At 43.5% G+C, this 25,230-nt stretch overlaps 1 protein-coding gene across 5 annotated transcripts in view; it reads right to left on the bottom strand.

Annotated features, from left to right (window-relative positions):
* Positions 1–25,230, bottom strand: part of CLPB (caseinolytic mitochondrial matrix peptidase chaperone subunit B) — a 142,049-nt gene that overhangs the window by 51,254 nt on the left and 65,565 nt on the right. For all 5 annotated transcript variants that reach the window (XM_025459142.3, XM_025459140.3, XM_035703750.2 and 2 more), the window contains one exon: positions 18,836–18,964. In XM_025459142.3, coding sequence (XP_025314927.1) covers positions 18,836–18,964 — 129 coding nt within the window. The remainder of the gene's footprint in view (positions 1–18,835; positions 18,965–25,230) is intronic.

The raw sequence follows: 25,230 nt of genomic DNA, 5'->3' as shown, positions 1-25,230 counted from the left end.
AAAAGTGGAAGGGCAGTGGGGAGATTAGGAGGAAGGAGAGGGCAGGGAATAGATTTGCAGTCTATACCAAGAGGAACATTTTTGACTCAGAGCTTCCAGCTGGTGCTAATGATTCCATTTCCCTCAAGAGGACTTTTCTCTAATTAATTCTAAGGACTTCACCAAGATTATTTCAGTTGAGGCTACATGACAAACCAGAAAGATGGACTTCGGAAAAGAAACTTTTCAGAATGTGGTAATAGAGAATCACATATTTAAAATGAGGTCCTTGTTGAGACTGTGGCTAGAATAGTAGCTGGCACACAGTAGGAGCTTAATATTTACTAACTGAATAATTACACTCTAGTTATGATGCAGTTGGGCTACATCCTTCAATTTCTATTTGTCAGGAAAGGCATCCTATAATCCAGTCCCTGCAAATAATGCTAGACAAAATCACAGAGATCAGGAGAATCTTCTCTTAGCCTAAATGAACAGGGATGAAGCAGTGTTGGAAGACAGAGGTATGGACCTCATCACAGCCAACAACTCTTTTTTCTTCCTCATGGTTATAGTAACCAATGCTGCTGACCAATCCTGCAATTCTTTCAACCTTAATTTTCATGATACATAATACCCATGACTTTATCTGCCTATGGAGGTTCCTGTTCACTCTTTTGTTCCAAGTTACAGGTGACACCGGAGGTTAAGTCCTCAGTTCATGATCCTTTCTCTGTAGGCACTCTCATTTAAGAAACAGTTCCAACTGGCACAGCTTTAACTATCCCAGTAGTTCACAATCCTGGTTGTATATCAGAATTATACAGGAAGTGTTAAAAACATATCAATCTAAGGTGGAAGAAAATATCTGCAATATATATCACAGATAAAGGGCTAACACCCTTAACATATAAAAACAAAGACCAAAAGTCCTATAGAAAAATGGGCAAAAGACATGAATAGACAATTTACAAAAGCAGATATAAAATGGCTCTTAAACATATGAAATGATGTTCAGCTCACTCATAACAGAAGAATCAAACTAAAACTATGCTGAGAGAGGTGGGGCAAGATGGTGGAAGAGTAGGGTCCCCGAGTCACCTGTCCCCACCAAGTTACCTAGATAAATTTCAAATCATCCTGAAAACCTACGAATTCAGCCTGAGATTTAAAGAGAGAACAACTGGAATGCTACAGTGAGAAGAGTTTGCGCTTCTATCAAGTACAACTTGTTTTTGGCCACTCTGCACTGAGCAAAATGACTAGAAGGAAAACCTCACCTCAGAAAGAATCAGAAACAGTCCTCTCTCCCAGAGTTACAAAATTTGGATTACAATTCAATGTCAGAAAGCCAACTCGGAAGCACAATTATAAAGCTACTACTGGTGGCTCTAGAAAAAAGCATAAAGGACTCAAGAGACTTCATGACTGCAGAATTTAGTTCTAATCAGGCAGAAATTAAAAATCAATTAAATGAGATGCAATCCAAACTGGAGGTCCTAACGACGAGGGTTAACGAGGTAGAAGAACGAGGGAGTGACATAGAAGTTGAAGGCAAGGAAGGAAACGGAGGAAAAAAGAGAAAAACAATCAAAAGATCATGAGAATAGGATAAGGGAAATAAATGACAGCCTCAGAAGGAAAAATCTACATTTAATTGGGGTTCCAGAGGGCGCCAAAAGGGACAGAGGTCTAGAAAGTGTATTTGAACAAATCATAGCTGAGAACTTCCCTAACTTGGGAATGGAAACAGGCATTCAGATCCAGGAGATAGAGAGATTCCCTCCTAAAATCAATAAAAACTGCTCAACACCTTGGCATTTAATAGTGAAACTTGCAAATTCCAAAGATAAAGAGAAGATCCTTAAAGCAGCAAGAGACAAGAAATCCCTAACCTTTATGGGGAGAAGCATTAGGATAACAGCAGACTTCTTCACAGAGACCTGGCAGGCCAGAAAGGCCTGGCAGGATATATTCAGGGTCCTAAATGAGAAGAACATGCAGCCAAGAATATTTTATCCAGCAAGGCTCTCATTCAGAATAGGAGAGATAAAGAGCTTCCAAGATAGGCAGAAACTGAAAGAATATGTGACCACCAAACCAGCTCTGCAAGAAATATTAAGAGGGACTGTGTAAAAGAAAGAGGAAGTCCAAAGAAACAATCCACAAAAACAGGGACTAAACAGGTATCATAATGACACTAAATTCATATCTTTCAATAGTAACTCTGAACGTGAATGGGCTTAATGACCCCATCAAAAGGTGCAGGGTTTCAGACTGCATAAAAACGCAAGACCCATCTATTTGCTGTCTACAAGAGACTCATCTTAGACATAAGGACACCTACAGCCTGAAAATAAAAGGTTGGAGAACCATTTACCATTCAAACGGTCCTCAAAGAAAGCAGGGGTAGCCATCCTTATATCAGATAAATTAAAGTTTATCCCAAAGACTGTAGTAAGAGATGAAGAGGGACACTATATCATACTTCAAGGATCTATCTAACAAGAGGACCTAACAATCATGAATATTTATGCCCCGAATGTGGGAGCTGCCAAGTATATCAATTAATAACCAAAGTTAAGACATATTTAGATAATAATACACTTATACTTGGTGACTTGAATATAGCGCTTTCTATAATTGACAAACTAAAATATGCTGAGATACTATCACGTATCAGATTGGCAAAAACTTAAAAGCTAAACAATACACTCTGTTGGAGAGGTTGTGAGAAAAATAAGTACTTTCATACGTTGCTAACAAGAATGCAAAATGGTACAACTTCTGTGGAGGAGAAATGCACAGTATCAAACTAAAGGACATATGTATCTACCCTTTGACCCAGCAATACCACTTCTAGGGCTTTACTGTAAAGACATACCCCCCACAATCCCAAATAGACATGCAAGAGGTTATTCATTTAGCATTATGAATAACTCAAAAATACTGGAGACCTCAATGTCCAAGCATAGAGTATATAGTACATATACACAATGGAATACTATGCAGCTATAAAAAAGATTAAGAGAGGGATACCTGGGTGGCTCAGCGGTTGAGTGTCTTTGGTTCAGGGCGTGATCCTGGTCCCAGGATCGAGTCCCACATCGGGCTTCCTGCAAGGAGCCTGCTTCTCCCTCTGCCTGTGTTTCTGCCTCTCTTCATGTGTCTCTCATGAATAAATAAAATAAAATCTTAAAAAATAAAAAATGAGAAAGATATCTGGGAACTGATACTGAGTAATTTCTAGGAAATACGGTTATGCAAAAAAAGCAAACTGCAGGAGAGTATATATTGGGTATTATTTTTTGTGTAGGAAAAAAGGGCAAATTTAAAAATACATATAATTTGCTTATACAAGGAAACATAACATAAGGGCTCCCTGAGAGGAGCAGAAAAGGGGAAAAAGGGATACAGGAGAGAGTTTCACTTCTCTGAGTGTATCTTTCTATATAGCTCAAACAACAAAATTAATACAAAAACAGGTAGGGGAGATAAACCCTAAAACTGAAAGTGAATTGAAAAATTAACCCAACTATATTTCACATGAGTAACGCACATACTGAAGGGGAAAAAATACCACCAAGTAACTTATGAATCTAGTATTCGACTATATACTCTTAGCCTTGGATGGAGTAGGTATGAGAACTGCAAGTAAATCCTGATCTGAACTCTGTTTAGTAGGTCTGTTTTCTATAGTGGTATGGGTAAGGCAAGGCTGAAGCCTTCTTAGATGTATCACAGGAGTAAGAAAATGAGCAACTGTATCAGTTTGGAGCTAGCATTCTCCTACAGAAGAAGGGGTGTACAAATAAGAAATGTGTAAAGACAAGGAAGAACCTTGCAGGGATGGACTGGAATGAGAGGTAGTGGCATTCAAGATTTCAAAAATATGTACATACATATGTGTCTATATATGTATATGCACGTGTATGTATCTTGTGATGGATATGTAAGCACATGTGTATATAACAATATATATTTCATGGTCCTATAAACAGAAGGGGTAATAAGCAAACTAGGTACTCAGGTTTCAGTCTCTAATATCATTGCTCACTAAAAAGTCTCAGGGCTCCTCAGAGAAATGGCTGATTCCAGGGCAGCAGCAAGGTGGATATAAGACTGAAACATCTTGTGATGCCAGGAGATATGGAAATGCTACCAAAAAAAAAAAAAAAATTGAGGTATGCCACACTGGCTAAATCTGAGACAATTTTAGCACATAAGCACCAACATAACTAAGAATGGTAATGAGTTACAGAACAATTATAGTATCCATGAGCACATTTTCACAATTAGATAGATATATGGGGGAGAAAGGGTTTTTGTTTACCACAGGATGCCAAGTGCTGAATGGTCAATGTGGAGTAACTGCTGGAGTTGGGAAAGTTATAAAATATTAATTTTGTAACCACTGTGTGAAGACTGGTTCAGGAAAGAGTTATCAATGGAAGAGGAGCAAGATATCTGCATGGTCAAAACTGTCTATCTGCAGACTGCTTATTAATTTCAAGGGAAAAAGTAATAAATACAGAGTGGAGAAACGGCAATACTTGGGTTGGTGATGGGGTGGGAGTAAGATCTTTTGCTGCAGACTCTTGGATTTTGTACTGTGTACAAGTATTAACTATTCAAGAATAGGAAGAAAAATAAAACATAAAATATCTCTGAGAGTGTGGCAGGCAGAATAATGGCCCCCCAATGATGTCCACATTCTAATCGTTGGAACCTGTGAATGAGCTAAATCACTCGGCAAAGAGGAATAAGGTTGTAGATAGAATTAAGGTTGTTAATCAGCTGACTCTGAGAAGGGAAGATTACCCTGGTTACCCAGGTGGATCCAAAGTAATCACAAGAGTCCTTAAAAGTGAAAGAGGGAGGCAGAAGACTCAATGTCAGTGTGAAAAAGGAGAAAGACTAATTGATCACTACCAGCTTGAAGACATGGGGGGGGGGGGGGGGACTGTGAGACAAGGAATGTGGGCAGCCTCCAGAAGCTGGAAAAGGCAAGAAAACAGATTCTGAGTCTCCAAAAAAGAATGTACTGCTGACATCTTACTTTTAGTCCAGAGAGACCCATTCCAGACTCCTCTCCAGAGCTTTAAGATAATAAACTTGAGTTGTTTTAAGCCACTAAGGTTTTGATAATCTATTTACAGCAGCAATAAGAAGAATACTAAGACAAGTTACGGTGGTTGCCTCTGAGGAGGAGGACCAGGAATGCTCAAGGGAGACCTCTTTTCTACTAAATATCCTCTGGTACCACTTGAAATTTGTATCTTTTACATTTTTTAAAGTAAAAATCACTGTTGGGGCACCTGGGTAGCTCAGGCGGTTGAGCATCTGACTCTTGGTTTCGGCTCAGGTCATGATCTCAGGGTGCTAAGATGGAGCCTCCCCATCTGTCAGGTTCCATGTTCAGCAGGGAGTCTGCTTGCCCTCTCCTCCCTCTGCCCCTACCCCCGCTCATGTGCATTGCTCATACTCTCTCTCTCGCTCTAAAATAAATTTTAAAAAATAAAATCTTTAAAGTAAAAATCACTGTAGTCACTAAACAGTCACTTCAGGAACTCTATTGATTTCAAAATGGAGTACAAATTCTCTGGCTCATCCCCAAGGCCCTCCACACTCCCTACCCATAATCCAGCAGGTGGTCGGATTCTTCTACATCTCCAACGTGCAAACCTCATTTCTGTTACTGACGCACCTGAAAAGCTTTCCTCCTTCCCTCTGCTTGTTTGAACTACACCTGTCCTTTGAGACTGTCTCCAGTCCCCCTCCTTCCGGAGCTTCCACAATGCCAACACTGATCTTCCCCTCCTTGTTCATTACACTTGTTTATTCTGCCTTTCACATAAGTTTATTTCAAGGTTCTGCACTGTTCTCAGTGTGCTGTGTGTATGAGCCTTTGCACCAAACTAGCAGTCTAGAGGGTGCAGTCTGAAGGAAGAGCCTGTATTTTTTCTTTTTTATTTCCTGTAACACCTAGTGCTCATTTATAAATACACTTACTCAACAAATGTTTACCAAGCACCCACTATGTGCTAAGGATATTACAGGGTATTGGGAATGTAAGCCCTGCAGATGCAGACTCTACCTTCAGGGAACACATTATATAACAAAGGAGAGGTCTATTGATCAAATAGCTATATGACAACATGTGGTTAAGGGTAAAAAAAGAAATTATACAGAACACTTTAAAAGCATGTATCAGAGGAACCAAGAAAAGGGATATTGGTGGTGAGCTGCAGGAAAATAATTAATAGTTGCTGAATTAACTATGAATACTTAGATTTGCAATCAGATAAATCAGAGGGCAATTACTCATTCAGACTCAAAATATTAAAGTAGAGGGGAGCTCTGAAATTGCAGTCCAATTATCTAGTTTTACAGACGGGGAAATGAGGCTCAGTGAGGTGGAGGGACTCCTCAAGGTTGCACAGCAAGGTTGAGTTAGTGCCAGGCCACCTGACCCCCACTCAGCACATTCAACCACACAGGTTCATTACTTCAACGGGAGTTTCTGGAGGATTCCTGACATGGCAAGCTCTTTCCTCTGCCACATTTAAAAGAATTCATTTCCAAAATGATGTTCAGGAAGGAGTCTGTGTATAAACCTACAGAAAGCATCTCTGCTGTGCTCTTTCTGGGACACTGCCAGGCCTCTTTGTAGAGGAAGAGACAGCATGAATACTAGAAGCAAAACTCCTTTAGGGAAGGAAAACTTGGTCCTGAGCAAGCCCCCCAGTCTAACTCTAGGATGGGAACTCTGCGGCTATGCTGCAGGCCCTAACCTTCAGACTGACATTCCTTCTTAAAGGCTGCAGCACAGCATTTTCTCTGTGCATTCTGTCCACGAGCACTTTCACTGAAGGAGCAAGAATGGGCCAGCAAAGGGCAGATGCCCTTGCCTTAGGAAATGTGAATCCTACTCAGCTCTGCTTCTAGGCACAGTGCAGGTGAAGCAGCACACTGCACAGGGAACAGACCTGGCCCAGCTGATGCTGACCTCTCCTTCACCCAGGGGCGACTTGGCCTCCAGCTGCCACTGTTGGCGGTGATGAGGTCATGCCGGATACCAGCCAGGCTCATCTGAGGACTGCTTGGAGCCGATTAGAGCCTTGATGAAATGCGGGTGCCTGGATGGCAGGCGGTTCTGGAGAGCTTGGGCTCTGGTGGCCAGGCACTCATCTGTAACTCAACCATGCAGTGACTCCTCTATGTCCACAGGATCTCGGATACAGAAATATCTTTCCCTAGGGGTTAGCAAGGACAGTTCTTTACTCTGCACTGGGTAAGGGGCTGACTAGGCCAAGCGCAGAGGAAAGACTCAGGGTCACTGAGGGCCCCCCATTAGCCCTGACCTACCATGAGGACTGCAATTACAGCACCACAGAACCCCTCCATTCCCCACAATGCCCCTGACTGGACTCCTGGGTCCCTTTGGATGACTAGTGTCCAGTGCTCTCCATGAGACTTTCTCAAGTTAAGCAAGGAGCTGACATCTACACTTCAGGTCTCAACACATTTGCTCAGGGAAGACTTCTCTCACTTCTGAACAGATTAGGTCCCTTCTCATAGTACCCTCTACTCTTCCTTAATAATACTTACCTCAGTGGAAATTAGCTAATAATTTGTTAATTCTTTGCAAAATGTCTATATTCTGCCAGAGTTTAAGCTTCACAAGGATGGGAGTGCCATAAATAGTTGTTAAACTAATAAGAGGAAATCAACAAAAAGACCAGTTTTTAAGAAAAAGTTTTACAGCTGTTTTGAATAGTATTCTTTAAAAAGAAATTTTTTTTGTATTTTTTTATTGAGTTCGATTTGCCAACATATAGCATAACACCTAGTGCTCATCCCGTCAAGTGCCCCCCTCAGTGGCCATCACCCAGTCACCTCATCCCCCCACCCACCTTCCTTTCCACTACCCCTTGTTTGTAAAAAGAAAATTTATACACAACAGAGAAGCTCCTCTTAACCACCAACTTAGCTATGGGGCCAGTCGAGTCCTCCTGGTTTTCTGGCCTGCAACCACTCACCCACACAGGCAATCATTCTTGGTTTTGAGTGGCAAGTAGGATTTTCTTTCTTTCACTTATAACAACTTTACTGAGCTATGATTTATATATCATAAAGTTCATCCATTTAAAGATATAATTCAATGCTTTTAGTTTATTTATAGAGTTGTACAACCATCACCATAACCTAATTTTAGAATATTTTTACCATCCCCAAAAGAAACCTTGTTCCCATTAGCAGTCACTCCCCATCCCTCCCATAGACAACTATTGGCACTGAGGGTTTTTAGCTCTGTATCCAAACAATACGAGGAAACCTTCAGTGTCCAATTATCTGACGTGATTTCTTCATCATACAGATGAGACAAGTAATGCCAGGGATGCCATAAGTCCTACAGGGGTAGATGGTTGCAAGCTGGGTGCCCACATCCTAATGGCAGTGCTCTGATCTCTCTGCTACACAGTGTTACTATGTGTCCCAAATGTTCTATCCCACTGGACTTTAAGCTACTTGAGGGCAGAGGCTATATTCTGCTCATTTGTCTTCCCTTCTTGCCCAGGAGTGCCATCAGAGCAGTGATGTCTCAGGTGTGGTCCATGAACTGGTGCCAGTCCATGAGCCTTGATAAGTACAGTGAGAGTGTCTGGAAACTTTTAAAGTAACTTAGGATAATTTCATATCTGTTGGACCTAATGACAAATTTGGGCCTCCATCTTGTATGTATGCCTTTTTATTTTTTACAATTATGTATTTATTTATTCATGATAGACAAAGAGAGAGAGGCAGAGGGAGAAGCAGACTTCTCATCAGGGAGCCTGATGCAGGACTCAATCCCAGGACCCCAGGATCATGACCTGAGCTGAAGACAGATGCTCAACCACTGAGCCACCCAGGTATCCCTCATATGCCTTTTTAAAATATAATTTTCTAGTAATTTATTGGGTTTTTAAAAAGATTTTATTTATTTATTCACGAGAGACACAGAGAGGGAGAGACACAGAGAGGGGCAGAGACACAGTCAGAGGGAGAAGCAGGCTCCATGCAGGGAGCCTGACGCGGAACTGGATCCCAGGTCTCCAGGATTAGGCCCTGGGCTGAAGGTGGCACTAACCCACTGAGCCACCCGGGCTGCCCTGTTTTTTTTTGTTTTTTTGTTTTTGTTTTTTTTTTGTTATAAAAGTATTGGTTCATGACAGATTGCAAATTCAAACAACAGATCTTTCAGAGGTTGTTTGACAAGTGCTGCTTTAGAGCAACCCATTCTTCACTCTCTTCTGCTTCTCCCTTTCCTTCTTCGACACTTCCTTGACACTCTTGCACTGGCTCTTCTTCTCATGCTCCCACATCTAAAATGTAGGTTCTTTCAGTTGTGTTCTTAGGTCTCTTTGGCTCTGTTAACTTTCTATGGGCAACTCACAGAAGTAGCCAGCTTCTACCACCCTCAAGAGACCAACGGCTCTGAAATTTTCACGCTCAACTTAGATCTTTTCTCTCTTGAGCTTCAGACCCATTTATCCAACTGCCAGCTACACAGCTCTCCAAGAGTGTTCCACAGGTTGCCTGGTTGGTCAACAGCTACTTGTTAATCACCTACCATGTGCCAAATGTGAGGTTTTTTTGTCCTAGGAGCTATGAATATAGCAGTAAAATAAAGAGACAAGGTCTCTATGATCATAAGGCTTACCTTTTAGTGGAGGAGAGAGAGATAATAAACCAACAAACATGATCATTATAGGGACTCTTAAATAGCAGAGAGAAGATAAAAAGAAATAATATGACAGAAAGTGACTGGGGGAGCTATCTTACGAGGGTACTCAGGGAAGACCTCTCTGAGGAGGGGACATTTAAGTCGAGACCTAAATTTCCAAGGGGAAGTCATCCCAATCACTCAGAGAGGTATGTACAGAGGTTCAGTGTGCCTGAGGGACAAGAGTAGGCCAGTGTAACTGGAGAATAGTGAACAAGAGGGAGAGTGGCTAATGATGAAGCAGGCAGGGTGTGGGTTCCATGGGGCCTTATAGGCTCTAGTAAGAAGTAAGAAGGAGTTTGGATTTTTTTTTAGTATCAGTGGCATACCAATGAAAGGTTTTAAATAGAACAAAGACAAGATATATGTTTTATTATTTTTAAAGGTTTTATTTATTTATTTGACAGTAGAGTGAGAGAGCACGAGTAGGGGGAGTGGCAGAGGGGGAGGGAGAAGCAAGCTCCCCATTGAACAGGGAGCTTGATGCGGGGCTCAATCCCAGGACCCTGGGACCATGACCTGAGCCAAAGGCAGATGCTTAACTGACTGAGCTACCCAGGCGCCCAAGATTTATGTTTTAAAAAGATGCCCCTGGTTATTATTTGGAGGATGGATCTGGGGAGACAAGAGTGGAAATCGTGGGACTAGCCAAAAAGCTATGCTAATCATTGTCCTGAACTGGGACTAGAGCTGTGGCAATGGAAATGGCAAAGTAGGAATGGGTTCAAGATGTACTTTAGAGGTACAAGGGACAGGACCTGGGGTGCCTGGGTAGATCAGTGGTTGAGAGTCTGCCTTCGGCTCAGGGCATGATCCTGGGGTTCTGGGATCGAGTCCTGGGTTGGGCTTCCTGTGGGGAGGGTGCTTCTCCCTCTGCCTATCTCTCTATTTCTCTCTCTGTGTCTCTCATGAATAAATAAAATCTTAAAAACACACACACACACACATCAAAAACTGACAGGACTTACTGAAGGATCTGATAGGAATATAAGAGAAAAAGAGACTTTAAGGATGGTACCATGATTTAGGGCCTGAAAACTATGTAGATGACGGTATCATTTATTGAGTTGAGGAAGACCTAACAGATGCCAATTTTGGGAGAAAAGCAGATGCATATTGTGGCCTGGCTGACACTGAGACAGAAGGCAAAACAGGAGCTGGGGAAGTGGATTAAGCGGATAGGGATCATTCTTTTTCAGGACTTTTATCATGAAGGGACGGAGAGAAATGAGGTGGCAGCTGGAAAGAGATATGGGGCCCCAGGAAATTTTTAGTTTGCTTTGTTGTTTAAGATGAGTGATGCTAGGGCATGTTTTTATGCTGACTGGAATCAGCCAGCAGAGATGGGGCAAAGTCCTTGAGAAGCAGAGGAAATAGGAGCCTGAGCCCAAATGCAGGGTTGGTCGTAGGAACTACAGAGGAAGTCAGGCAGCATTCAAGTACAGATGGGGATAGGCTAGGGAAAGTGGTGGGAAGATGAGGTAGTTCCCCTCTGACTACAATGTATTTTCTGTAGGAGGTGTGAGGTAGGATCATTGGCTTGGGAGCTGGAGAAGAGGACTGTAGGCATGAGGAGAAAGAAGGTCCAAAAAAGGTGTCTTGCTCCAGAACAAGATAGTGATTTTACTCACAAGTACAGTGGGGTGGATGGCAGTGCTAAGTGAGATTTATGCTTGTAAATGCAAAGTGAGTCCAGTTAGCATGGTTGTGTGATTTTTTTTTCTCCAGCAGTATTCAGCTCTTCAGATACAGACATGGAGTAGAAAGAAATTGGGTTTAAGTACGGTTAGTGTTTCACCAGATGAGTGTAAAAAGGGAGAAAACAGCAAGGGAATCATCAGAACATCAGACCATGGAATCTAAAAGTGGGAGAGAAGGAGGAAATCTTTAAAATAGCACTGGTCATTCCCCTGTATCTCCAATCCTCTATTTCCTATCTCAATGCAGGTACATGCCATCTACTTGGCCCTCCCACCCAGAACCTGGACCTCATCTTGACTCCTCCTTCTCTCTCACAATCTGATCCTACTCCTCACTCTTTCTGGGATCAGTCTTCCCTCCCTTCCTACTGCAAGTGCCTTGGTTTAGGGCTCACCTAGGCAATTACGATATATTTTTTTATTTTTTTAAAAGATTTTATTTATTTATTCATTCATTCATTCGAGACACAGAGAGAGAGAGGCAGTGACACAGGCCGAGGGAGAAGCCAGTTCCCTGCTAGGCACCCGATGTGGGACTTGATCCTGGATCCTGGGATCACGCCCTGGGCCAAAGGCAAACACTCAACTGCTGAGCCACCCAGGTGTCCCAAGACTTTAAATGAAATATTTTTCCTTCCTCCAGTCATGCCCCTTCTTACCCATGTTTTCCTATTTTCTTTAACCTTTCTTTCAAGTATAACACATATATACAGAAAAGTAGAGTACATAAGGGTATAGCTCAAAGAATTCTCAACAAGGTGGATATAGCTGCACAACTGGCATCTAAAGAAAAAGAGTATTATGTATCCCAGAAGCCCCAGTGCCCTCTCCCAGTCACTGCTTGAGGGCAACCACTACCTTGACTTCATACACCACTGGCTAGTTTTGTTTATTTTGGACTCTGCATATACAAATGCAGTCATACAGTAAGTACTCTTTCATGTTTGGCTTATATCCAGGATGTTAGGTTTGTGAGATTCATTCGTGTTGAAAGAGACTGTTTGCTCATTCATTCATTCAATTGATTATTCCATTGTGCGAACATTCTGTAATTTATTTATCCATTCAATTACTGATAAACATTTTTGAAACTCCTATACCATTTTTCACATTAACATAAATCCAATCCTCACCCACCCCCCCCAAGTTGTAATGCTTTCTCACTGGAGTATAAAGTCCAATTTCCTTAGCAGAGCTTGGTACAGGCCTCCATTATTAGCTCCTGCTTTCCATTCTTGCCTTCTGAGCCTTCTATCTGTACCCTATAAATTCAGCTCTTCTGAACTACCTGCAATGTACTGAATAAAGTAAGCTGCTTCATACTCTATGCCTCTGGAGATGCTGTTCCTCTGCCTTTCTCCCTCAGACACCTGATAAACTTGCATTCATCCTGTAAGACTTAGTGCAGACACCATCCCTGACACCATGCTTTCCCTGCCCTCCCCAGGGACCCAAAGGTCTTTTCTCTGTGATCCCTGAGCACCTCCTATACATCTCCATTAATATACCTGATAGCAATTCTTTGTTAGAATCTCTGACTTCCTCTCTGAACTATGAGTTCCTTAAGGGCAAAGACCATGTCTGGATCATCTTTATTTCCCAGGTGCCTAGGGTAGGACCTATGACAGGAGAGGTACTCAGTAAGTGTTTGAAAAATGAATGAAGACTTGCCCAGGGGTTACAAAGGACGCTGGAGCTGGAAGGGGTCCATGGGATCAGCTTCTTCTCTATTTTACTGAGGAGAAGAAAGGATTTGCCTAAAGGAGAAAGGATTTGCTGGTAGCAGAGCCAGAACATCTGATCTTCAGCCCAGTGCTCATTCCCCTTCTTTGTACTGCTGGCAAGAATCAGAGGGTGAAGTTTCCAGAGGACAGCCTGAGGCAAAGCCGACTCCCTCAGCATCTGGCAGTAGAGCCAGATGGACAGACAGTGAAGTGGAACAAGAAATGGAACTCTAAATTTCCAGCCCCAAAAACAAACTAACAGGGTGTTAAAGGGAAGATGTCAGCATTGGAAAGGCTCTTTGCCTTAGGCGGAGACAGTGGGGAATCTGACTCATTTGATGATGGCTGGTTAACTGAGCTGTGCCCCTGGGAGTGAAGGGCAAGGAAGAGCCATGAAAATAGGTAAAAGAAAAGAGGCTAAGGGAAACCCCAGGGAAAGTATTATTAGGTTTCATAAAGGCCAAGTGTTTCTGAGGTGAGGAGCACTGAAAAGGCAGTGATACTGTAACTGCGAAGATGGTTGCAAAGAGGTGGATCCCTGTGTGTGAAGCTCTAAAATACCAGATACAATCTGACACTAAGAACGAGCAGGCCAGGAAACAAGGGTGTCACATCTCAAAACGGAAAATCTACAGTGGCCTTAGAGATTTAACAGTGCATCCAAACATGTACTAAACTATGTACAGAGCACTGGTAAAGGAGGCAGGGGCAAGTAAGACACAGTGTTTGCCCTCAACCTACCTCAATCTAGTAGTGGGGACTGGACCCAAAACCCAAGGAACAGGGACGAGTTTAGAAGGGAGGTGGGGACTGACTGGCAGAAAGACCTGTGTGAGTAAATGCACCTCGGTGGGAACACCAAAGCGACATTACTGTAGAGCCAGATATTCAGGGAACATTGGGGATAAAGTTAAGTGAGGGTCAGACTAGAACAACTCCAAAAGCAGCTTAAGAAGTTAGGATGGGTAGGATTCTTTTTATATTTCGTATATATGTGTATGTGTATGTATTTTAGAGGTTTTATTTTCTTTAAGTAATCTCTATACCCAATGTGGCGCTCCAATCCCAAGATCAAGAATCGTATGCTTTACAGACTGAGCCAGCCATGTGCCCCTAGTTTGTATTTATTTTTTAACAAATAAGCACCGAGTGTTTCTGAAGTTAATAATAATAGGTATTATCTATAAAGTACCTACTTTGTAGAACCTATACATGCCCTAATCCTGACAAAACCATTGAGAGTAGGTGGCATACTCCCATTTCCAGATGGGGAAAGAGAACCTCAGAGCAGTCAGGAGCTTGCCCAGGATCACATGCTATTTGATGGCAGGGCTGGCATTCAGATCCTGACTCCACAGCTCATGCTCTTTCCTTGCCACTTTCTTCAACTGGGTTTCTCCTCTGAACCACATACAGGAAATTATCTGAGGGATGATTTTCTCAGTTCTCCCAAGAATGGTGCATAACTTGTACCATTTTAGATGCCTGGGAGAGAAGTTATTCCTTGTGAACAGTGGACAACTTTAGAGTATTAGGGCTCAATTCTCTGGAGGAACCCTGGTTGAGAAGAGCTGCCATTATTGGAGGTATGTCTTAGGAAGGTAGATCTGGCAGTGGAATCACATCCCTGGGAGGAAAGGCTACAAAAGTCTCTGAGGAGCCCTAGAAATACTGGGAAGTCAGCTCCAGTGGCTTGAGGGAGGTGTCTCCTACCCTCCCTGATTACTCCTTTTCCCAGTCATCTTTGTCTCTCCCTACTATCTCCTTCAAACCTTTTCTTGTACCTGGCAGTCAAGTGTTGAGGTACAGCTTTCTAGTTCATAAGCCAACAACATAGGCAGAAGCAGCACGCTCGTAGAATGAAAACCACAAAGACCTCCACTTCTGTGTGGAGCTCATGAGTAGAAAATTGGTGAATTTGGAACTAAGAATCCATCCACAGAAATATGTCTGGCAAATTCCCATTGTCCTTCCTGATAAGGCTTAAGCATACACATCTTCTACCCCCTCCCCCTAAGCTTTCTGTAACTAACTCCACCTTCCTGCTCACTAGGCAGAGGTAGGTATTTCCTCCTTTATGTCTCCAGAGCTCCTATCCAGTCCCCTGCCAACACCTACCCCGCTGTCACTGCCTGTTTCTGTATCTATCTCCTCTACCACTCTGAGAGTCTCTTGGGATCAGGGTCAATTTGCCTGATCCATCGTAGGATGCCCTGATGTCCATGGTCTCAGAAATGACAACTACCTAGCCCACAGTGACAGTACAGAGCAGAGATTTAAACCCAAGTCTGGGCAGCCTGGGTGGCTCAGTGGTTTAGTGCCGCCTTCAGCCCAGGGCCTGATCCTGAAGAACTGGGATTGAGTCCCACGTCAGGTTCCCTGCATGGAGCTTGCTTCTCCCTCTGCCTGTGTCTCTGCCTCTCTCTCTCTCTCTCTCTCTCTCTCTCTCTGTGTGTCTCTCATGAATAAATAAATAAATAAAAATCTTTAAAAAAAAAAAACAACCCAGGTCTGTCAGATTCCCAAACTTGTATTCTTTTTACTACATTACAGGACCTTCTAAAGATGAAGAAATGACCTGTGCTAAGCACCCAGCCCAACACCGCAAGAGTTTAGAAGTGGTGCTATCAAAATGGACCAAGGCACCAAGAGAAGCTTCCTGAGAGAGGGAGGCCTTGAAGGGCCCAAGGATCTAGATGAGAAAAGAGGGAACACGATGGTGTTTTATGCAGGGTGGAGAAGTTGTGGCAGAAAGAGAATTAAGAAGTCTTTAGGCAGAAGCACATGTTTTACATGAGGAGGAAATGAGGATTATAGCTGTCAGGGGGAGAGCTTGACCTCTTTATACAATCATGGTGCCACAACCATGTATTGGGCCTTTTCTAGACATTATCACTAGTCCTCATGTTATCCCTGTGATAATTCCCAGGTATTATCTGACAGACAAGAAAACTGAGGCCTAGAGAGTTATGGCAAAACAGCCAAGGCATTACAGCTTGTTTGTGGGGGAGGTGGCATTCAAACCTAGGTTGGCCTGACTCTGAAGTCTGAGGTGTCCTTTCTACTCCATGCTGCCTCCTAAGGGGTCAGAGAACTTCCCAAATCAACAGACTGATGCTGCTGCCTGACCTACTTCCCAGCTCTCACATGGGGACCCCTGGCCAGAGACAAGAGTGGTTGCCTCCTCTAGCTCTAACCTGCTACAATCGGGGGGCTCTAAAACCCTATGGACTAAGCAATTTCAAACATCAGGGTTCTGTGTGGGCCTCGTGAGTACCAGCTGCCCCTGTGCCTAGGCCTGCCTGGATCTCCCAGAGAGCCTCTCTACATTGCTGCAGCAAAGCCAGTGGCAAATTCAGGCCAAGAAAGCTAGATGGGCAGGAAGGCAGGCCTTCCTGCCTTCCTGAAACCCTTGGGAGGAGGTCAGCTGAGGTCAGAAGACTTTGGAAATGTGACTGGCAATAGCCTCTAGGACAAGGGAGCAGGATCCTGCCTCTCGGTTGGCTGGTCACACACACAGGCAGACCAAGAGAGGTCAAGGGGGAAGGGAGGACAGAAGTTGGCAGGCCTGCAAGCCGTGAGTGACGGCCACTTGTTCAGGTCGGGAAAGGAGAAATAAGTGGGTTAATGGTTTTGGCCCTTGAGGCTGGGAGGCTAGGGCAGGGGGTGTAAATGGATGCTGGGTAAAAAGGCAGGTGGGGGAACTGTTAAGTTGGGGGCTAAGGGCATCTGTTCCAAGTCAATGGGCAGGAACCATGCCCCTGGAACGGCTCAAAGGACCAGCATTGGCCTGGGGGGTGAGGGTGGGGGTACTTCATAAAAGGCCTGTGCATCTTCATTTCAAAGGTGTTCGATCTGTTAGGCTGGGGAGAGGGTCTCTCTTTAGAGTGAATTCCCTGTCTGTTTGGGGGCTGAGGGGAAGCAGGGAATGTAAACCACTGGACAATAGCTGGGAGTACTGACTGATTTTAAAGCTTGGCAGCAAGAAACCCCATGGTGAATGCTCCAATTCTTAGCTGCAAATGTCCTGCCTGAGATCTTTCCAAAGGACAAAGTGAGTAGCATCTTGCTTGGAGATGTTTCCTAAGTCTTTGCTTCTGAGAGTAGTGAGTACTTGCTCTGAAACCATCAATCATCCCAGGCACTGTCACCATATCCACCAGCAGTCCTACACCTCACAGTGTTCATGCTGCAGACCCATGTACACTCTGCTGCCCTGGGGCAGGTCACCCAGGCTGGGGTATGGGCCAGGCCTAAGTTCAAAGCCAATGTGGCTGTGGCTGATAGAAGGTGACAGGATTTCAGGATTACTGGGAAATCCCCCCAACCCAATCATATGACAAGGACTAGAATACAATCAAGGAATGTTAGGCTGTGGAGGCAAGGGCTCTGAGATTGAAAGAACTTTCTCTGAATACTGGATTTTGAAAAAGTAATTAGGTTGCAGAAGACAGGTGGCAGAAATTACAGAGAAGGAAAATCAGTGTATTTTTATAAAAAAAAGGGTATTTTAACCAGTTAAAGAATGAAAACGGACTGGACTCCTGGGGAATAAGTAGAGTTCCCTCAGTTCCTGCCAGGATCCAAGGAAATGCCAGCCTGCCAGCTGTTGGAGGTTCCTGCCAGGAGGAGGGGGAGCAAGCAATCAGGGTGACTCAGGGTGACTGAGGCTCCTTCCGGCTCCGAGGCTCTATGAAGAATGACCACTGACAAGGAGGACCTTGGCATCCAGGCCCAAAAGAGGGTCCCTAAGCCCTCAAGAAGTGGTAGCAAAGGCATGAACAGGCAGTCATGTGACATACTCAGAAGCCTAGGCATGACAACACCTTGGCAAGATGCATTTCTCCCTATCCCAAGGAGAGGTCAGAATGGGATAAAGGCAAATAGGAGGGAAAAGTGACAGCTTAGGAAGTAACTGGCAGGGTGGCAGGTAACTCTATACCAGATAGGATAAGCCCCACCCGAATCTGAGGATGGCACATACTGCCCCTCCACTTAAACCAATACTCTCCAAAAGAAGGGTATTCAATCAGTGAACAAAGATTTATTGAGTGCTTACTGTATGCTACGTACCATACTAGGTGCTTGGAACAAATCAGCCATGGTTCTGGCTTCTAGGGAGTCAGAGCCATGTTAGGGAGAAGGCTAATGAACACATGAAAATAATTCCAGATTGTGACAAGAGTGACGATGGTAAAGAATAGGGTGCTATGATCCAGTGTAATGGAAGGGACCTAATTTAGACTGAGGTGGGGGATGGGATCAAGGAGGATGTCTCTGAGGCCTGCATTTGTAGAGATTTGAAGGGCTTCTCTCCTTGCTCCACTAGCCCTGCTCTGGAGGTCACAGGGGAGAGGAGAGGACACTTTTGGGGAAAGACACAATCAAGAAAACTCAGAGCAACTCAGGCATGTGTGGATGGGCGGCATGGTGTGGTACATGACCCACACATAGGCAAAGAACACATTCCAGCCACACAAAGGCAAATCATGCACAGAGCCACACATGCACAGAGCCACTCTCATGAGTTGTAGCCACCCTTGGGGCATTTTCCAGCTTTGGGAGAGTAACAGAGCTCTGGGGAAACTCGATGTTCCAGAGTGGAGAGGGTGCCAAGTACTCTTTCCCTGCCAACCCCAAGCCCCATTCACCTAGGCACTCACCTCCATCAAGCAGCTCCTTGACAGTGCGATAGTCATCGGCGAGGACAGCATAGTGCAGGGCTGTGCAGCCCTTGAAGCTGGCACGATTGTTCAGCCGGTTGTTGAAGTCATCCTCTCGGGTGACCAGGACTGTGGGGACAGCAACACAAACCCTTCCATCAGCACCTAATGCCATGAGCCACCAATCTCACCTTTCTCTCGGTGTTTTATTTCCCTCCCTCAGTCATCCACCTGCTTACTAAACATACAATGCACCTACTATGTGCTGGGCCATCTGTGAGGGGCAAGAGGAGGTAAAACAAGACCAGTTAGTTCATGAATGTTTACTGACATCTATTATGTGTTAGGATTCATTTGGGGACTCCAAAATTAATCAGATATGGACCTTGACTCAACTCGATAAAGAAGGTAAACAAAAACAGACGTTTACAGTACTATTTGAGATAAATGCTATGTTAGAGTTATAACAGGATGATACAGAAAGGCAGAGGGGAGCTTAGCTCAATTTGGACATGAGACCGTATCCCAAAAGATGAGAGTCTTGAAGGGTGAAGAGAAGTTACCCAGGTGAAAGAAGAGGCTGGGGGATATGCTAGGGATGGTAGGTAGGTGGGAAAAACAGGCTGTTCCTAGCAGAACAGTAACATACCTCTCTATTTCAATGATGTTTATAATCTAGTGAGTATTTAATAGTATTTTGTAAAGGACTTTTTTTTAATTTTTAAAAGCCATTAGAAATTTGAAACCTAGAAAAGTACAAAGTAGAAAGGATATCAACAGCTCAGCAACTCAAGAAACTACATTTAATATTTTGGTATATGTCTTTCTCCTCTCTCTCTCTCTCTATATATATATATATATATAAATATATAAGTATATATATAAATATATAAGTATATAGATATATAAAATATATATACTTATATATCTATATATATACACATATATGTACGTATGTATCTCCTACATACAAATCCTACAAAGCACATATATCTTTCATGCATATTTGTCCTTCAAAATTAGGGCTTACTATATTGCAATTTTATAATCTTTTTTATCTTTAATAATGTATTGTGAACATTTTTTTTTTTTGAAGGTAAGAGAACAAGCATTTCATGTGGTCAAAGAACAAAAGAATCTGGTTCACTCTAGTGCTAATATTCATGACTCTCTTCAATTTGATACAAAAGAACCTAATACCAGTTCCATCATTTTTACAGGACTCTCTTTGTTGGGTGACCATGTATGTTCTGGTTCATCCTGGATAGGTCTGGTTTATGCCTACCATCCTGGGCAGTCCCCATTTGGCCAATAAATCGGATGGATACCCCACCTCTGGGGCCCTGCCTTGGAGATGAGACCCCAGAGAACAAGATCTATCCTGTGTAAACAACAAAGTTTCTTTCTGCCTCATGTAGAAATTATTGGGAGTTATTGTCTTATGTTCCCTCTTCAGCTGAGTTTCTTGGAGGCAGAATTTGGGTACTACCTACCTATAGCCCCCAGCCCACAGCACAGAGTCTACAATGGTAGACTCTTCTTATCTCCCATTGGATAAAGGGTATAATTCAGTCAAGAGGGAATCTTGCTAAGGTCGTCAAAAGCACCATACCATTTCTTTCTTTTTTTTTTTTTTTTTTTAAGATTTTATTTAACTGTTTGACAGAGAGCACAAGCAGGGGGAGCGGCAGGCAAAAGGAGAGGGAGAAACAGGTTCTTCACTAAGCAGGGAGCTGGCTGCAGGGCTCAATCCCAGTACCCTGGGATTATGACCCAACCTGAAGGCAGACTTAACTGACTGAGCCACCCAGGCGCTCCACACCATATTATTTCTAAATCATTCTTTTCCTAATGGTCATGGGATGGAATCTATGCACTTCTTCTCCTGAGAAACTAGAGTTCCTATTTAAAAGTCCCCCAAACCAGAAGACTGTCACATTTCTTCCTAATATTAGTAAATGTCACTTACTAACCTTCTTCCACTCTATGCCTGGCATGGTCACTCCACAGAATCTATTTAATTATTCTAACCACCTTATATAATAGGTATTATAATTCCCATTGTACAGATGAGGAAACTGAGGTACAGAAGTCACATCATCAGTGAGTGGTAGAGTGAAGATTAGAACCCAGATCTAATCTGAGTGCTCTCTCTCTTTTTTTTTTTTTTTTACATCATATCATGTCCCTCTAATTTTGCAAATGAGGGAGTTGGAGCCCAGATATTCTGATCTCAGCCTTGGTTCCTATTCCTTCTTTCTCTGCTCAAATGAAGGTACAAGCACACTCTTGGTGGGACTTGCCTTAAAAGAGATTGCCCTGAGGTTTGTAGCTAGCCCCTAGATAAGCTAAGGTGGAAGCATTTCAAGTGTTTGGCGGAGTGTATAGCTGAAGAACAGTAGTTTAGACAAATAATGGTAGATCAGCTCTTCTGCCTCACACAGAGGCTCTCCAGACTGAGGACCGCCCTCAACCCCAAGTATTGTCTGACCTTTCCCAGAGCAGGGAGAACAGGAAGAAGGCCTCTGAGTAGCTAACATGCAAGTCCCACGTGCACCTGCATTTTTCCCATACGAGAGCTCTTTAGGAACTAATTCAGAGATTACTAACTCCTAGTCACAAACAGTCTTATCAAATCATGGTAAGTGATCTTGTTTCTAGCCCACTACAGATTAAGAGAAACAAACAAGAAGGCCGGGGAGGAGGCTTCAGAATCCAGCAAATTTATTATAGTCAAGTGCTGGCCAGGCAGGAAGGGAAAAAAATAGCACAAAAAGCTGAAAGAGGAAGTCACAGAATACAGCACCTCAAAAGCCCCTGAGGGCACCACTGAACTACCACATAGGACACTAACTGCTGGATATAATGATGAACCTGAGGAAAAGTGATAGTTGGCTCAAGAAAGCAGGAAGGATAGAATTCGTTTTACAAAGAAAACACATTATTCATTCAACAAACAACATTTACTGAGCATCAGTGCATTGTGATAGCTTCTGAAGACATACTAATGAGTAATGACTTTAAGAAATTAATAGTTTAATGCAAGAATCAGGAATAGACAAATTATAACACTGTTTCATAAACACAATGACAGAGGTAAATGGTGCTTACCATAAAAAGCAGGTGAACTTAAGAAACAAGGCTGGAGTTATTCAGCAGAGTCAGCAGAGTGCCATAGCCCAGCTAATAAAGAAGGTCTATGAGGAGGGCTCCTGCTCACTTCTGAGGTCTCATATCTCATCATCCCCTTCCCAATGTACCTTCTTGCCTCTGAGCTTTTGCAAATACTATTCCCCTGCCTAGAACATTTTCCCCTCCCATGCCTTCAGTTGACTAACGCCAATTCATTTTAGGCCTTTGATTAGAAGTCCCCTCCTCCAGTGATTCTTCCTGAGTTTGAGGCAATTATTCCTCCAGAGAGCCCCCCACCTCCCAGCACCTTAAGTATCTCTCATTTATAGTATTTAGTACATTTGGTTGCAATTGTCTGTTTACTTGACTATGTTTTGTACTAGACCAAATGCTCATTGAGGATAGCAAGTGTGACTGTCTTTACAGTTGTATGCCCAGTGTCTAGTATGGTGTCTGGACATAAATATGGGCTATTCAAATACTTGCTGAATTAGCTAATGAATACAGAATACATATATAAGGTCCTCGTATTACCTTGTTTTAGAGGGTGGCCGTTAAATAAGTGAGCTCAGGAGCCAGACCCCAGTGTTTAGATCCCAGCTCTGAATTTACTGTGTAATCTTAGGTAACTTACCTAAACTCTCTGTGCCCAGTTTTTTTATTGGTAAATGGAGATAACAGTAGCCTCTCATGGAATGTTGTAAGAATTAAACAAGACTATGAGTAAAGAGGCTTGGAACAGTGCCTGGCATATAGTACCTCTCAGTAAATGTCAGCTATTATCCTTCCCATCTGGTCTTGTGCTTCCAAAAGTGCATTCTCTCTGTGAAAAGTGGTTCCATTTGGGGAATCCTGCATATACTTTTCCCTTCTGAAAGGCACAGTGCTGAGTAAGAGTCAGCTGTTTAATTTGGTGTCAGCAGTTTTCTGTTTGACAGCCTCTCTCTACCTTCTCCTTGTTAAAATCCTGCAGTACTAGTGTTCCCCAGAACGGTCTATGGGACTGAGTAGGGCATCATTTGTAAAAGAGCATTTTCCTTTCCTTATTTATTTCAGAATAACCCCGGGAGGTGTAAGTTTATTCTCTCATGTTACCGATGAGAAAACTGAGGTTGAGAAGACGGGTGCTACAATCAGTGCCAGAGCTAGGAACTAGTCCAGGTCAGCCAGGCTCATTCTGCACTCTCAGGAGTAAGCTCTTTTCCTCATATCACCCTGTTTGAGAAGCCTATTGCAGAAAATCTTGCTGAAGCCCCAGATCATTTGAGGTCATACTATTCTCTAGCCAAAAACAATTGCTAACAGCAGAAAGGAGGTGTGTGTGTGTGGGAGGTATAGCGTGTGCCCTCACGTATTTGCCCATGCTCACTGAGGAGGAGTAAGTAAATCCATGGAAGCTAAAGTGACTCATCCAAGGCTGGCTCATCAGCTGCCCAGCAAGGTGATCTTTACAGCTGATCCTCAGACAGGGAAACGACCCATTCCCAGCAAAGCCATTTATTTACCAGCCTGTCTCCAGCACATGGAAAGAAGAGCTTGGGCTCCTGTTTCTTCTCTAAGCCAGCCAGTCACGTCTCTTCACCCCTCTGACCGCAGGGAGGACAATACACTGCACTGTCATCCTTCTGCTCCGACTTCTGCCTTCTGATGATGCAAAGTCCATGGTGCTGTAGCAAGTAGGTGCCCAATGTTCACTCAGCAGGATTCCCTGGACTCAGCAATGCCAAGGAATAAGCAGAGGTGGAAGAGTCCCTAAAGCCCTTCACGCAGCCCTGGCCACTTGCCAGCATTGCTGAAATTGCAAAAAACCACTACTGCTTCCTACAATAAGGAACAGGGATTTAAGATAAAGGAGTCTTACAGGGGGAGCCCGGGTGGCTCAGCGGTTTAGTGCTGCCTTCAGTCCAGGGCCTGACTCTGGAGTCCCGGGATCAAGTCTCACACTGGGCTTCCTGCAGGGAAGGAAGCCTCTCTGCCTCTCTCTCTCTCTGTGTCTCATGAGTAAATAAATAAAATCTTAAAAAAAAAAAAAAGAGTCTTACAGTCCCGAATCCAAGCTCTACCACTTACTAATAAGTTCTTCTATCTGTAAAATGGGTATGATAAGAAATAATCTGAGAAATACTGAATAAATATTTAAATGTTATGAGAACCAAATCTGATAATAGGGTTGGGTTTTTTGATAATAGGGTTTTTTTAAACATCACTACAAATATATACTAATGCTGTTCTCTCCCTTGGGTTAAGCACTGGGGACACACACGTGAATCAGACATGGCACTTGTCCTCATTTGCAAAGTCTACTGGGGAAGACTTTGAAAAAAGGTATATGCAGCAAGATGGGTGGTCTCTGGATAATAAAAGTTTTATTACCGCTGCCTTGTGCAGAGGAAAGGCAACTCTAGTTACCAGTGCCCTCCCTCAGATTCAGCCAGCCTCTACCTGCCACTCCCAGGAACTTGTGCCACCTAATGGCACAGAGTGTCTAGCAGTGCCTTTGCATGTCTAGATGTGAGCATGTCTCAGTGAGAGAGAACCTCTATGACTAATCTGACAAGTGCAAGAATAACCCCTTACATTTGTGCAGCATTTTATGGTTTAGAAAGCACTTTAATGCGATTGTTTCCTCACCCTAAGACAACTTAGGATAGATACCATTTACTCTATCAAAAGATTAAAAGACAGAGGTAAATAGGTTGGGTGGTCTGCCCAACCTGCACTGGTGGTGGACCAGAACCAGATCCGGAGCCTTTCCACCTCTATCCTCTATATTTCTCCATGCCCAGCTTCTGTCAATGCCTGCAGGATCAAGCCTCACATAAACCGGGGTTGGCTGACCTGGCTTGAAGCTCAGGATCTGGGTTAAATTTTTATCAAGAGTCTTGGGGAAGAAGTTTCTGGGCTCTTAACTTCCTCATGTTCAAGATATTCTGCATCTACCACCTCCTTAAATCCTCACCACAACCTGAGACAGCCCCCCTAGGGCCAGCATGGGCAGACCACATCCTCTGCAGACGCAGTCAGGTTTACTTCTTGTATTTGTTTTTAGGCAGAGGATTGGGGCAAAAGGGAGACTCCCTGTGAGGGGTCACCATGAGACCATCCCCAGGGAGGGCAAGGCCCTTAATCTCCTTTCTCTCCAAATCCTGGAGAGAAACCCTTGAAACCCTGTCCAAGCCTCCTCTTCCAAGAAGTCCTTTCCTCCCAGCTCTGCCCTGGAACCTGTCATGCTGATTATGTGTACCCATTTACCAGTTACTTAT

This window comes from Canis lupus, chromosome 21 (assembly GCF_003254725.2).
Source record: "Canis lupus dingo isolate Sandy chromosome 21, ASM325472v2, whole genome shotgun sequence".
Lineage (NCBI taxonomy): Eukaryota > Metazoa > Chordata > Mammalia > Carnivora > Canidae > Canis > Canis lupus.
The sequence above is the reverse complement of the archived record's forward strand: the minus strand, read 5'-3'. Positions and strand labels throughout refer to the sequence as shown.